The 14,557-nt window shown below is 43.6% G+C and overlaps 1 protein-coding gene across 3 annotated transcripts in view; it reads left to right on the forward strand.

Moving 5' to 3' along the window:
* SETD5 (SET domain containing 5) overlaps positions 1–14,557 on the forward strand; it is a 68,589-nt gene that overhangs the window by 44,487 nt on the left and 9,545 nt on the right. For all 3 annotated transcript variants that reach the window (XR_012634309.1, XM_074914667.1, XM_074914668.1), the window contains 7 exons: positions 145–417; positions 1,198–1,518; positions 3,131–3,373; positions 6,947–7,076; positions 8,347–8,600; positions 11,152–11,208; positions 12,683–13,150. Coding sequence is in view for 2 of the 3 variants with exons in the window: in XM_074914667.1 (XP_074770768.1) it covers positions 145–417; positions 1,198–1,518; positions 3,131–3,373; positions 6,947–7,076; positions 8,347–8,600; positions 11,152–11,208; positions 12,683–13,150 (1,746 nt within the window). In the remaining variant the exon portion in view is untranslated. The remainder of the gene's footprint in view (positions 1–144; positions 418–1,197; positions 1,519–3,130; positions 3,374–6,946; positions 7,077–8,346; positions 8,601–11,151; positions 11,209–12,682; positions 13,151–14,557) is intronic.

A 14,557-nucleotide genomic window follows, 5' to 3' on the forward strand; every position in this document is an offset into this window, starting at 1 on the left:
CTTCTCTCTGTCCCCTTTCTGGCTCTTGTCATTGCTATTTGGCAGTTGTTCTCCTTCTTGTGCTGCATCCCATATCTGTTCTTGCCTCCTCCTCTTTATGTGCATAATTTGCAGTGCTGACTTAAATTTACTCTTGTGTTCTAGTCCCGGGAAGACAGGAAGGTAGAAGCCATCATGCACATGTTTGAAAACTTGGAAAAGAGAAAGAGGAGACGAGAGCAACCATCAGACCGTAACAGCACTGATGCTGAAATCAACATCAATTCTGAAGCTCCTGAGCTGGAGGAAATAAAAACAGAGACTCCTGAAACTGAAGATGGAAGTTCAGCACTGAGTGCTGCTGCTGCTGCTGCTGCAAATGTTTCCAACAGTAACAGCAGTACTGGGGTGAACACACGACGGTCCTCACAAGTAGCGGTAAGACAAAGACAGGACTGCTTAATAGCTTGTACGAAGCTCATATGCAGCATATCTGATCATAAGATAATTCAAGTTGGGAGGAGCTTCATGGGGTCTCTAGTCCATTCTCCATCAGGCTCTGAGGTCAGACCAGCTTGGCTGAGGTTTTACCCAGTCTTGTCTTGAGTACTTCCAAGGATGGAGGTTGCAGTCCCTCTGGGAAACCTCTCATTCCAGTGTATGTACATTGATGCCCCACTGCATCTTCTTGGAGGCTTCAGTCTGGATGTAGGAAAACTGCTGTTAGGTCCCCCTAAGCCTCTCTGGGCTGAACAAGCCCAACTCCTTCACCAAGCGGGCCCCTTCTCTACTGGTGTGAGCTTAAGTTGGATGTGTAACTGCAAGGATTAAGGAATTCTTTTGCTTTTTCTTTTGGTGTTTTTTGGCCCTGTCTACTTTGGATGCATGTGTTTGCCCAGATACTTGCCTGGAATGATACCTGTCAGCTCAGATCAGGATTAAGAGCAGTTGCCTTGAGACAAGCGGCAGGTTTCATACTGCTGCTTTCTTCCTTAAGACCAGTGTTCTGATTGATCCCTTTAAGAACACAGCAGACAAAATGATAATGTGCCAGTGTTCTAGAAGGGTCTCCAAAACCATCTTATGAGGCAGTACAAAGTCCAAGCAGATTTTGAGTCAGGTAGTAGCGTCAATAAATAAATCTCAATCCTTGATCTTGTATCCAGAGAAAAGGAATACTCTTAGAGATGCTCGGACTAATGACAGTTTATATTGTAGGATGCAGTCCCTGAAAAAACAGTTACGAAACCAGCTCCAGCGAAACCCTCCAGGCCCCGACCAAAAAGTCGCTTCTCTCGATACCGGACCAGTTCAGCACAAAGACTGAGAAGGCAGAAACAAGCCAGTTCCCAGCAAGCTGAACTCACCCAGGCTGTCCCAGAGGAAGGAAGCACTGCCAGCTCAGTAACCACAACAGATGTCAGCAATGTAGAAGGTCCAGGAGAAGGCAGACAGTTGACGGGATCTGACCCAACTGCTGTGCTGGCTGCAGGATCTCAGTCTAATCGAGCTGCAGTAAAGTACCCCAAAACTAAAAAGGTAAATACAATCGAGTGCTCAACCTGGAGAGGGGAAAGAAGAGGTTTTGTGTGGCCTTTAGGGTAAAGTTAGCTCAGGGGAAACAGTTCTTCAAAATAGTTGGAATTATGTAATATAATATTATTTACTGTTATTATTTGTTCTGTAGTGTCTAAGAGCCCTCATCGTGGTTCAGAATCTGACTTCTCAGCCCTGTACACACAAAGATCAGAAAAAGGAATTAACTGGTCTTCACAGCAAGTCTACGTAGGCCTTAGATACCAACAGAGTGGTACAGGTGCAACAGGAAAGGTTTCACTTTTGGGTACATCAGAGAGTCTAGAAAGAGGGAAATTACACAGTTTTGTGTATGCAGGGAAGAAACTACTTCCAGCCTGAGGGCCCCCGGGAGAGAAGGGTTGGAGGGGCTTGGCGCAGCATAAGGAACTGGGTGGTGGAGACTGAGCCCTGGGTGAGGAAAGCAAAAAGCAGATGTTTCAGTGCTGGTGTGGAGAGGAATGGGAGGCTTAGGAGGTGGCTGGCAAAGGCCATGAGGACAATAAGCTGTTTGTGTTGTTCCTGCAGGGCAGGGTAACAAGTACTAATAGAAAGATGGGGAGAGCTGATGTGTTTGGATCCATGCGCAGTAAGCTAGCAGAAGCTTTTGGAGGCAGGATGCAAAAGGGGTTGTTACAACTCTGGTGGGGTAGCTGCCATTTAAAAACTAGATGCTGATAGTTTGGAAAAGAGCACTAGCTTTTGGGCCCAGAAGAAAGGATGTTTATTAGAGAAGGTTGGATGCGTATGATCTCAAATAAGTTTTCTGCATATTCCCACTGTTTTAGGAGCAAGGAGAAAAAGACTGTCAAGCAAGAAAGTTACGTTAAATCAAGCAGCATAGAGGTGTAGTGAGACTGCTTAAAAACCCAACAAAACCACCTTGAAATAACCAGGATATTGCATCTTGTGAAGGATAGTAAAACAAAGACTCTCTTGTGTATACCAGCGAGAGAACGAAGAGAGAAGAGTGGAGCCATTATGTAGTAAAGATTAGTTGGAATTTAAATTTAGAATGGCAGAAGAATGCATTTGGTGTGGAAATCAGTGGCAGTATCTTTTTGGGATGGGGTGGGATGGCAGGCTGGGGGGGTTTTGTTTGGGACAAAGTAGAAGAGGTTAGCTTTCAGCTTAGAATTGAGGACCAAGAGGGAATGTGACTGTAGATTATAATGTAAAAGCTGAAAGAAACTTGTAAAGGAAAGGAGGAGAAATTGCAGAAGCCTAGCGGGCAGTTGCCACATACTGGGCATAAACTATCCGTTAATACATGTAGGCTTGCAGCTAGAAACTAGTTTTGAACAAGGCGATCAAGTTTTGGGAGAACTTTCTGGTAAGATGAATGGAGCTTAAAATCGAGCTATTCTGTAAAACTGGTTTACCTGTTGCTGTGCCTGCAACAGATGAGAATTGGGTTTGACAGGAGAAGTCCTGGCTGTGTTTCATCCTGTTGAGGAGGAGGGATGTTTTAGCATGTGGGCTGACCTGAGCGTTGCTTCCCCGTGTGCTTTTCTGCCATATTGCCTTTCTTTTTCACCTGTGCTAGTTGCGCTGACACGTGTGTTTTCTCCTTCAGTATCTTGTTACCGAATGGCTGAATGACAAGGCAGAAAAGCAGGAGTGCCCTATTGAATGCCCTCTGCGCATTACTACAGACCCAACAGTTTTGGCAACTACCCTGAATATGTTGCCAGGTCTCATCCACTCCCCGCTAATTTGTACCACACCTAAACACTACATTCGTTTTGGTTCACCTTTCAACCCTGAGAGACGTCGAAGGCCCTTTCTGTTGGATGGAATTTACAGCTCCTGTAAAAAGGTATGTTTGCTCATGTCTTACCTTCAGGGGCTATATACTCATCAGGCTCTTAGTGACACCCTTATAAAGTTATTGTGTCCTCTTTGAGCCTATTTCCAAGTGTTCCTGCTGAGCTGGCCTTGCCTGGTGTGTCGATGCAGTCTCCAGGCTGTGACTGCTGACCCTCTCCTAGCCAGGGTTCAGTCTTTACCCTTGCTTTTTACCATGGTAGAACAACTGTTCTGTGACTCTCCTCTTAGAAACGTGTACTTTCAAATCTGCAGTGTCTGTTTATTATCCAGCGTATGCAATTCAAGGAGGTTTAGTTGTTGCCCTTTAGAATGTTTTATGTTCCTACTTTCACAGTCAGAGGGTGGCTGGCATTGCAGGAACAGGACAGTGTTGCAAAAGACCTCAAGAATAGAGTGCCTCAGTCAAGATCCATTGTCTTTGGAGAGCCTTTGTGGTTTAGCAAAGCTTTGAGTTTGCTTGTTCACAAGAGCAAGCCCACAGCTCTTTGTTTGGCATCATAGACTGTCTACGACAAATAACTTGTGGCCATGCAGGAAGCTTGAACTGAGCCCAGCTGAGGACTTCATTCCTCCGGGGGTGATATGTGGTCAGTAGCATTTACCCATCCGCAGGGAAATGATAGTTCAGGTTGGTTTTCTCAGTCAGATTTCTGTCAGAATCCTCCTTATTGCGTATCAGCTTTGCTCAGAGGCTCTTCCAGTTCCTGTGTGATTACCTGAGAACAATTTTATGGAAATCCTTTCTGATCTTCCAGTCTTGGTAGCTTTCGAAGTCAGGTACCGTGTCCTGGTCTCTTTGCCTTCCTTTGAGGGAGTTTTTCCAGAGAGAAACTTTGAACTTTACTGTTTACACCTTCAGCCAATTTGTTTTCATGCCCTAACACACACCTACAAAAAGAAGCTAAGGTCTCTCTTGGACATTTCCTTCATAGGTAAAGCTTTTGATGGTTTCTTATATACTCATGTGAGCCAAACCATGTTTGTTTCTGTGTGCCTGGGCAATTTCCCCATGCTTATTTAAGCTAAGAACTTCATGGTTCAAGCTGCTTTTTTGAACCTTAACAGTGTCTTTCAGCCTCAGGAAAGAGAAAAGCATCCAGAGCAAAACTGGGAGAGTTATTCCAAGTTCCCTGTTTGGTGCATTTGCCGTACAACTAGCCAGCAAGCTCACAATTCAGTGAAAACTGTTACCATAGAACAAGCCTTCCTTCTTGCTACATTTGGCTGTTTCCTAGTCATATGATAATTCTCACTGCTGGAGAGGGAATGGACTAGTCTCACTGTGGATGACTTTCATTTAGTCCACATCTTCCTGGAAGCTGAGTGTCCAGAACTGGATGTTGTGTTGCAGCTGGGACATTTTCAAAGCAGAAAGTTGCTCTGTGTCTTGTAGCTCATATCCATTTTGTGCATCACAGTATGATGACAGATTTTTCTTTGACACGTTGATTTAAACTCGTGTTCAGTTCGTGATTTACTGTGTTTGTTAGAACAACCCGTTAGTTTTCTAGCCTGTAATTTTAGAAGTGATTGTTTCTGGCTTTATATGGTACTTTGTTCTAGCCTGTGCTGAGCTGTGTCCTGTTTTTCCCCATCCATTTCCCAATTTAGTAGGAAAATCTTGGCTACTGTCTTCTAGCATGTTCTTGTTTCTCCCAGGTTGGCATTATCTGAAAACTTAAGTACACTGCCTGTTCCATTATCTCAATAACTAATAAAATACTGAAAGCTGCTGGGTCCATAACAGATGTTTCAGGAAGTAATTTGTTAGATTTCTACTTTTTGAAGGTAAATAATCAGTAACTGTTCTAGTAAGGGGTTTCATCCACTCTGTAGGAGTTCCCCAACTTTTTCATGGAAAACACTTGGTAGCATTCAGTGTTTTTATCACTAACAGTCTGGAGATGTAGAAAAAAGTCTGCTTCTCGTGGTCAGGAATGTTTAGAAAACTCTTACAAGGAAGACCTCCTTTTCAGCCAGCTGAGATCTAGAAATGGTCCAGAACTTGATGACATTGCTCTCTCAAGACCTGATCTTTGTCTTGTCTGCTTCTGACTACTCAGTCAGGAAGGCTGATTTATAAAGGCTGTTGAAATAGAGGGTGTATTTTCTTGGACTGTCAGCAGGCCTCTTCCTTAAACTACTGAGGACTATGCCAAAAAATCTCCGCTGATGATCTCAGTTTGCATCCACAGCATGCCAATGTCTGAACCTCGCAAGGAAACTGAACGGTATAACCTGCTCACGTTAATCACACATTGTACAGCAACTTGGCTGTCGGAGGACATGCCACATGTGAGGTAGCAAGTGCTCCAGGCTGGTTGGCACTTCACACTTTCCCTGGTGGCCGCTGTGGAATCCGTTGAGTTATAATTGAACAGAGAAGAAGCATCTGCTGTACAGTAGTGAAGGCCACCAAAATAGATCCTGTCACCTGCTCTTCATCCTCACATTGAAGTTTTCACTCTGAGGATTGTGGCCACTGAGTTTCTGATGCACTTTCGTGATACCTTTGAGGAACTGTAAGATGTGTACGTGTATCTAATAGGCTACACGTTGCTGGCAAGCAGATGAACTGTGGATTACTGAAAGGTAAACTTCTGATTTTAAACCTCTCTGGGAGAAGAAAAGTCTAGTAAAGTGAGTCCCTTGGATAAACTACACAAATGCAAATTACTGTTTGTTTTTTTCAGCAGTTAGCTGTCATTTTACTGAATCACCTGGGTGTTTTCCTTTATATTGTGGCAGTTATTTTTTATAGTAAAGTAAGCAAAGGTTTCCTGCCTGCCATCAGGAGTCGGTTTGTATCAAGATATAGGGCTAGTACACCCACTGCAGCAGTTTATTTGCTGAGACTTCACATTCACTTGCATGAGGTGTGAAACTTTCTTTATTGTCCATGTTCAGAAGACGACTGTGACTCGTGTCTCTTTTATTAGTAGCTGAAGAAAAGATTTGCCTTTATTATTCTCTTCTTATTTTAGCCCCTTTGAAAACTGCTGCTTGGATTTTTTTACTCCTTGTCTCTGGCAGTGAGCACAGTCCTAAAAGAACTGTTATGTGATTAAACTCAGACATTTCTCTGCTGGAACTGTTGGAACAGGATCTATGTTAAGCTCTAATATGCCTTAGTGGAGCAGGGGGACAGTGTCGGTGTGCTCCTGGGCAGAAAGCAGGTTCTTTGCAAAAATCAGGGTTTTAAGATAGTTCAACATATTTATCTTCCTTTTCTTTTAAATAAGATCTCCTTTAATAGTTTTTAGCTGCCAGAGTTTTGCATTTGATCTATCTGTAATATGCTCTTCACTTATCTTTGTGTTGTTGCTGAAGGCTGCTGATCCCTGGAATGCATCTCCTCCAGAGCACAGTCAGCCCCATCACAGCAGGTGGTCAGCTGAGCTCTGAGGGGTTCCCGTCTGAGTGCAGGTGAAGGAGGTGGTGTCAGTGTTGTGAGCAGCCTGCCCTGCTGCACAGCAGTGTGGGAGCTGGAGTGCATCCCTGCAGGATTAACATAGAAAGGACTGGAGGGGTTGCATGTTTATGTAGTGTCGTTTTGTTTCAGCGCTGGATCAAACAAGCCCTGGAAGAGGGGATGACTCAGACCTCACCAGCTCCGCAAGAGAACAGAACCCAATGTCTATACCAAAGTAACGAGAGCAGCAGTTCTTCCAGCATCTGCAAAGATGACACAGGTAAGTGCTCAGCACCATCAGGGCAGCGTGGGCACTTGAGTGAAACTGGGAAAGCTGCTGAATAACAAAAGCAGCTGTACAATGTTGCAGCTGTACAAAGATGAGATCTTAATGTGTACTGCTGCTTGATGGCACAGCTTTATGGCAGGTGAGCATGTTACTTTGCCATTCATTCAAATTTCTGCAGACCCATTCTCGCTTGAGCATGTGTAAAGTTTCTCAGTATTTTTGTGTGAAAAGGTAATCACTTTATCTTGCATCATCAAACTCAGTGCCGTGTGATCATTTGTCCAGTAGAGGGGAAAAAAGAAAGAAAAAAAGAGTACAATATGATCTCTTTTCAGCAGGATGCTGTTAGATGGACAACTAAATGTCTACTGACTATAGGAAGATATAGCAAAGTCTCACAGGCACGTATGTAATAAGCGAATGATTAAGTAAGTCTCAAAGATGGAGAAGCTGAAATCTGTGAGTAAAGCAGCAGAATGGTTAAATATTGTGTCTGAATCTTTCTGCAGAGAAAGATGGTGAAGATATGCCCAGTCAGGGATCAGTTTTCCAAGGACAGCAGACAGGAAGCTAGACAACACACAGATAATGCAGAATTGATTATTGAAAAGTTAGATGAATAGGAAATGAACAGAATGCCAGAACCAATAAATGCACATCCCTGAGCAAGAGTTGAAGAAGCAAACAACTGAACTGCTGAATTTACTGGATACATTTTGTATTGTTTTTTTTAAACCAAGCATCAAAAAGAGATTATTTTGAATTAGGGGTAGGCCTGACGGAAGGGCATTAATCCTTTGTGGGAGTGAAATGTTTGGGCTGTGTTGATGTAGCCTATAGGGAACTATTAGTTTCAGGTAATGATAACTGAGCTGCCTGTCATTTTTTCAGAGCAGTGACACTGGCATGTCCTCTGACCCCTCTCCTCCACTCTCCTCTTTTTTTTTTTTTTATCCCTTCCTGTCTTCCTTTCCCCTAGCTCCCTCTTGTGCTTACTTCTAGTTGAAATATTCCCTTTCCTTGTTCACTGTGTGTTCCTGATGATGTATTGTTCTGTTATCAGTATCTAGACATGTCTCAAGGCTGGTATAGAAGTACTTCAGATGTACTTAATTTTTAGGAATCTTTTGTAGTCACAGTGGAGACTCGTGGGCTCCACTTGGGCTGGGAGTAGGGGGAAGGAGACAGGGTGTGATTTGCATACAGTTAATGGTTAAGATGAATGGTTTAGCCCTGTGCTCAGCTCAGTTTGTTTTTTCAGACTTGCTAAGTCCCCTGAAGAAATGGAAGTCTCGCTACTTGATGGAGCAGAATGTTAAGAAGTTGCTGAGGCCGCTGTCTCCCGTCACCCCTCCGCCTCCCATCCCTTCAGTTCCTGGCTCAGTGAGCCCACAGCTGGCTACACCCTGCTCATCGCTGCCAGGAGAGGAGGAGAGTCGCAACGGTTATGGCATCATGTTCTCACCTATCCCTTCTCTGGCTGCTAGTCGCTGCAATACTCCACTACAGTTCGAGGTAAATCTCACCAGGGACTGGGAGCACTAAAAAGAGAGGAACTGCAATATTTGCAGCAGAGGTAGCACTAGGGACACGTTCCTTTTTGAGTATGTGGCTGTGCTCCTGAGCAGCATCGTAGCGTCAGACTCAGGAGCACTGCTGTCTTTCTCCTCTACCCCACTTCTGGCCAAATCTCCTGCTGTATTAAATGTCAAACCTTGCTGCAGCCCAGGCTCCCCTCACTTCGTAGCTATCAGTAACATTAGCCTAATTCTTTCCTCCATTTCTGCACAGTAGCTCCTAAATATTGCAGGCTTTTCAGTGTTCTTTAGTCATCTTTCCCATTTCAGATCTCTGTGCCAATGTGGCTTCCAATTCCTGCCTCTTCCAAAGAGTGCAGTAGTGCTCCACTTCTCAAAGCCTGCCTGATATCCTCGGCTCCTCTTTCCCTAAACAGTTTTCAGTAACCCCAAGTGTGGTAGAAATACTTGACATCATCTTCCGCTATATCCTTTGGTTTTCCTTTCCCCCGATTGAGTAGAAGGAAAATACTTTATACCTTTGATTTCTTGATGGTTTCCTTTTGCAAAAATGTGCAGAAATACTGAGCAGGCTGTGTAGGTGGTTTCCCTTGCTCTACACTCTGTGGTAGAGTTACCAGCATCCATCCAGGTAGGACCTTCCACTTGGTGTTACTGCTCTGTGCCTGTGAATAGGGATCATCCCGTTTGCAGTATTAGCTTTCTTTCCTAATATTGCGTATTTTCATTTTAAAAAATTGAACTCTTCAGCCCAGCTGCTCCCAGTCTGCCAGTTAAAACCAGTAAAAAATAGTTTGTGCAGTAACAGGCTGCTCCGTACTAGGGGTTGTTTTACTAATAGGGGTTGTTTTACTAAAAATCCCTTTCTTTGCAACAGGGCAAACAGTCCTCTGGTATTTTTAGCTTAGCTTGCTTTGATTATTTTCTTTGAGAGCCCTTTCTGGTAAGCTGTCTGAGAGGCAGATCTGTAGAGGTTAGCAGGGAAGGTTGTGGAGCGTTGAGGAGAGAGATTAAAGACCGTTCCAGGCACAGAGCTTGATTGGAAATGATCCTTACCTTTGCTCTGGTTGACATGGCAGATCAGGGCAGTGTTGCCATGGACCTCCACAGTCTAGTCACTGATTTCCTGTCCCACCTGAGTGTTGGTTATTTCTGTTGCCATATGTAAGACATGGGATGCCAGGATTTTGCTGGGCATCTATTACTTGCCCCTTTTACCTTTTTTCCCCTTGAGAAGAGTTTAACAGCTCAGTAAACCATAGGCTTCTTCATTGAAACTTTTATATTTCCCCCAATGCAGCTTATTCACAATATCACTATTTTCATATCTTGTCTGTTTCATTTAGTTATCATCAATTCTAACTGGAGTGAATACATCTCCCCATGCACAAAGTTTTATACTGCAGTCCTGTGGCACTGTGGGAGGAGAACAACAGAAAGATTCTTCCATCAGTTCACAAGCTTCTTCAAGCGAGGAAGATGTCTCTTGATATCTTGGCAACACATTTTGAAAGCTGTGGCTTTTAAGAAACTTTCTTTTTGATTGATTTCCTAGCTGCTTTCTGAAGAGCTTTGTATCATAAGCTTCTGGAGCTCTGGTTGGTTGGGTTTTTACAGACTGAGTTTTTTCAGTTTGAGGATTTTTTGATTGGAAACAAATTGGAGGATGCTTAGCCCCTCCCATATTCATAAAGAGTGACTAGAAGCGTGACGACATGAATCTACTTTTTCTGTGGAGTTTCAGAAGCTTTTTTAGCTAAGAAGTTTCTGAGATTCTCAGTTTTCTGAGTGTTTCTGCTTTGCAGAGGGAAACGACTCTTTCCATATTTTTTTGATAGCAACGTACCTCTGGGAGACCTTCCTTTCTGATTCTATTTTAGGCTGCTCAGTAGCATGGAAAGGAAGATGCTTGGGAAGGAGGCCTCAACCATGATATCACATGCACGCACTGCCTTCCACTGATAGGTGCTCAGATGATGTTATGACATTTCATAAAGCTGTTCTCTTGACACTCTTCACACCTATTCTCTTGACTTTAGCTGGAAAGGTGGCCTACAGTGGATTGAAGGAGATATTTTTGTTTTCTAGTATAATGTCTGCATAAGTTCACTATAGTGTTTGGGGGATTTTATTTTACCTTTTGGGCAAACCCAGACTTTCCATCTCTCCCATGTTCTCAGACTAAACCCCATAAATGGCTTTCTCTGTATTTCATGGTGAAAACTCTCTCTGACAGCATCAGAAATATAAAGAACAAGATGTTTCTTTTCTTAATATTTATGTGCTTTGTTTTGGGTGCTAAGTTATGGCATGAAACACAGTAAACCAGTCCTGTCTCTGTGCTTATAGGAGGCTTTAGAAACCACTTGACCAACAGAGTTGTCATCCGGGCTGGGGCCAGTTCCTGGGATAGTCATTGTTTAGAATAGCCATTGCTAACCTCTGTGCTTGTTTTTTGATTGAATTTATTTTTGTTTCTTGACTTTTTTTGAAGCAGATGAATAACAAGATGCTTTTCCCTCCTCTAGAACGTATCCTCCCCTGAGAGTTCCCCTGCGCATAGGCCCGAGTCCATGTCACCTGAGGTAGTTATCACACCATCTCAACTGCATTTGAGGCTGGAGCGTGTGTGTTTGTGTGTGCGTTTGAGGCCATGGTGGGAGGGGAGGGATGAGAAGTGCAGAGGCTAATGGGGACAAGGGTGCAACATTACTCATGGTAAGGCTGAGGAGAGTTTTCAGGGTTATCACAAGAGAGCAAACAAATTGAAGACTGGAATTTACTATTCTTGGCACTGGTGGGAAACAGGCAGTGTGGAGACTTGGTATATGTCTCAGCTACTGAGGTGAAGGCAAAAGGTCTGGAGACCCCAGAAATATCATAATCAACTTCAGTCCTGGCCCAGCAGATAAATGGTGTGTGGTATTTACTCAGCAGCAGCAAGATGACTACTGGGGAAGGAAAGGGAAAGCATTCACAACCAGTTTTGACACAGTGGTGCACCTGACCTGCTCTCTTCAGCCTTGATTTATCACCTGTTCACCCACAGACTTAAAAAGTTGAGAAGATGCCAGAAAGTAGCGTATTGTTTACCTGCTGGCCTGTTGTAAAATATCAGGTGAAATACCTGGCTCAGAGACTGTTTCACAGTAGGAAATAGTGCTCGTCTCCAATGTGGCAGATTACTTGGAGCTGTAATACAACAGAGGAGACATCCTCAGCAGCATCAGTAGGGCAGAGCTGGTGCCTGGTGTTGCTGTGTTTTTCCCTAAGCACTCTAGTCCTACAAAGAGGATGAAATCTTGTCAGTTATGCTCATTGTCTGAGATCCTGACATATTAACATGGTGAAGGAGATGATTATGCCGTTTCCCTGGAGGGTTTTTGGCACTTCAAGTAGATGAATGGATATACTGTTGTGTCAGTGCCTAGTGCTCCAGAAACTGTGATGGTGCCAAGATGATGCCATTATGGTTTTGTTAAGGAATGTAAAATGTAAAAATGCAGTATAAATTAAATGAATATACTATTGTTAGAGATTTCCAAAGCTCACAGTAAGTGAAAACAAATGGCTTGGAGGTCCTGGGCATTTTATTGTTAGGAAGTTAGTAGTGGCTGACTTGGGACAGTCGAGAAGTTGGCTAATAAAACAGCAAATAGACAGCAGATCTTTTCTATTCTCTCCTCATAATGAACCTAGCTAGTACTATGTGTTAACATCAACTTTAGGCTTATGAGGCAATTGAATATGCTGGGGTTTTCTTCACTGACTGCCTGGGGCTAGCGCTGAGCCTTATCCTCTCGCTGCAGTGAGACTGCTAAAGGGGAAGGGGCGTCTTGTTCTGGACAGCTAAACTGATTATTATTTAGTCTCAGTCATTCCCCTGTAGAATGAGCAAAAAAGTGCAGGAAAGGACCAAAGGGGTAATCAGAAAGGAACTGGAAAGCACTAAACTAGCATTATACAAAGTACTTCCTGACTTAATTTTCTCTCCCCACCCTTGCCTGACCCTTCTCCTGACTTCCCACCCCTCTCCTATATCCTTGTCGGATTTTCCAGCTCTGCCTCCGATCCGACCTGGACTCGAAGGGTGGGTACCTGGATTCCAATGCAAACACCTGCCCAGAACGGCCGTCGCTGCTCAGCTTTGGATCCTCTGATCTGGCTCCACAACCCTCCATAAACTCTACTTCAGAGATAAACTTCCCAGGGAAAAGTGGGGAAGCGCAGATGCTGCTACGAAGCTCTGATCAGGCTTTTCGGACAGAGTTTAATTTAATGTATGCCTTCTCCCCATTGAACGCTATGCCACGTGTAGATGGGTTGTTGCGGGGGTCTGCTCCTTTGGGAGAGAGGAAGCCAATGAATTCAGAAGCAGGATGCTGCAGCTCTCCTGCTGAAGGATATTTCAGCAGACACGAGTCCGGGCTGCTTAAAGAGACGGTGCATGGATCCATGTCTCCGTGCGGTGAGAGGGCTTGTGAAGGCGTCAGATCTGCTCCCCAGAATCCACCACAAAGGAAGAAGGCAAGTAATCTTGTAAAAGAAACTCTTTGACTGCAGGAACCTGAGCGGGAACCATGGGAAAGACTGACAGGGAGAATGAGGAGAGCAGAATACGACTAAAATATAGTCTGGACAAGTAATCCAGGCATCCAGTGCCTGGATGAAAACAGTCTATAAGTTGTTAAAAAGAGAGTGAGCTCCCCTTCAGGTAAGATTTTCATGCGAGAGGTGGAAGAAGAAGATTGTAATGAAAATACCTCTTCTTGGGAGCACAGAAAGGGGAGCATGATGCTAGCAGCTTTCAAAACCAGTTGTTAAACTGAGACAGTAACGCAGTATAGCTGTGCTGGTGGGTGGAGGTGTTACTTCTCAGGATGAAAAGGGTCTTACCAGAAAAGCAGGTCTAATGTTTCAGAAGAAAACATTAGCTGGTTATTAGAACATATTAGAGCATTTCCATTAATACGGAAACGTAATGACATTGCAAGAAAAGTAGATTAAGGTTGTTACTTAAACTTTAGCTCTTTGAAACTAAAAACAGAGGAATATTATTTAAAAGAAAGTAAATGCATATTGGTTTCTAGTCACATGAAAGATTCCATTTCTGGAGGGTTTTTATTTTTTCCCTTTGGTTTTCTTTTAAAGTTACACTTATCTTAAAACCTTTGTATGTTGAGTTGCTTTTGGAGATACTCTGTTCAGTATTTTAACGTGTAAAGCCTTCTATATAGGCATTGAGTCATAGCTGATAAATTGTTCAGCAGAGCTGCTTTCTGTCAGTCCTTTATGGGTCTGTGCCCCGTAATAACTCTAAGGGGAAGGCACGCTGACAGGTAAGTGCTCAAGCTAGAAATATTTGTCTATTTTTGGTTCTGCTGGCCCTGTGTTAGGAGACTGCATTATCTGGGACCTTTTGGTCCGTGTCTTGGAACAAATCTGAGACTGCTTTGTGCAAAATACATTCTACCTTTGCTAAAAGTAGTTTGTTTACTAGGTGGTAGCACTGGACGGTTGCGGTACCACTGCAGCGAGAACGTGCTTTAAGCAGGTTAAAATTCTGTGCAAGGCTTTCCCAAGTTTTTAGCATTAATGTGGCTGAACTAGTACTCTGAAGGGTTCTGTGATGAAGGCTCTCAGCTGTTTTGGAGATGTGCTGATACACATTTTCTGTAACGTCACAAACCAGAGAGAGAGTGAAGGATGTTGAGAGGAGGAGGGTACAGAGGCTTGATGCTAGAATATGCAAGCATATACTGAATTACTGTGAAATTCCAGGTTGGTTGAGAAGCAAATAGCTAGATATTTCTGCTGAAGTATTGCTCGTAAAGAGAAAAATGGAGGTGAGCATGGCAGTCGATGAGTGGTCCGAATTTGTACCACGTAGCTCTTTTTCCAGAGTGCCTGCAGGTTCAGTAAGACTTTATAATC

The sequence above is a fragment of the Athene noctua genome, chromosome 10 (genome assembly GCF_965140245.1).
Source record: "Athene noctua chromosome 10, bAthNoc1.hap1.1, whole genome shotgun sequence".
Lineage (NCBI taxonomy): Eukaryota > Metazoa > Chordata > Aves > Strigiformes > Strigidae > Athene > Athene noctua.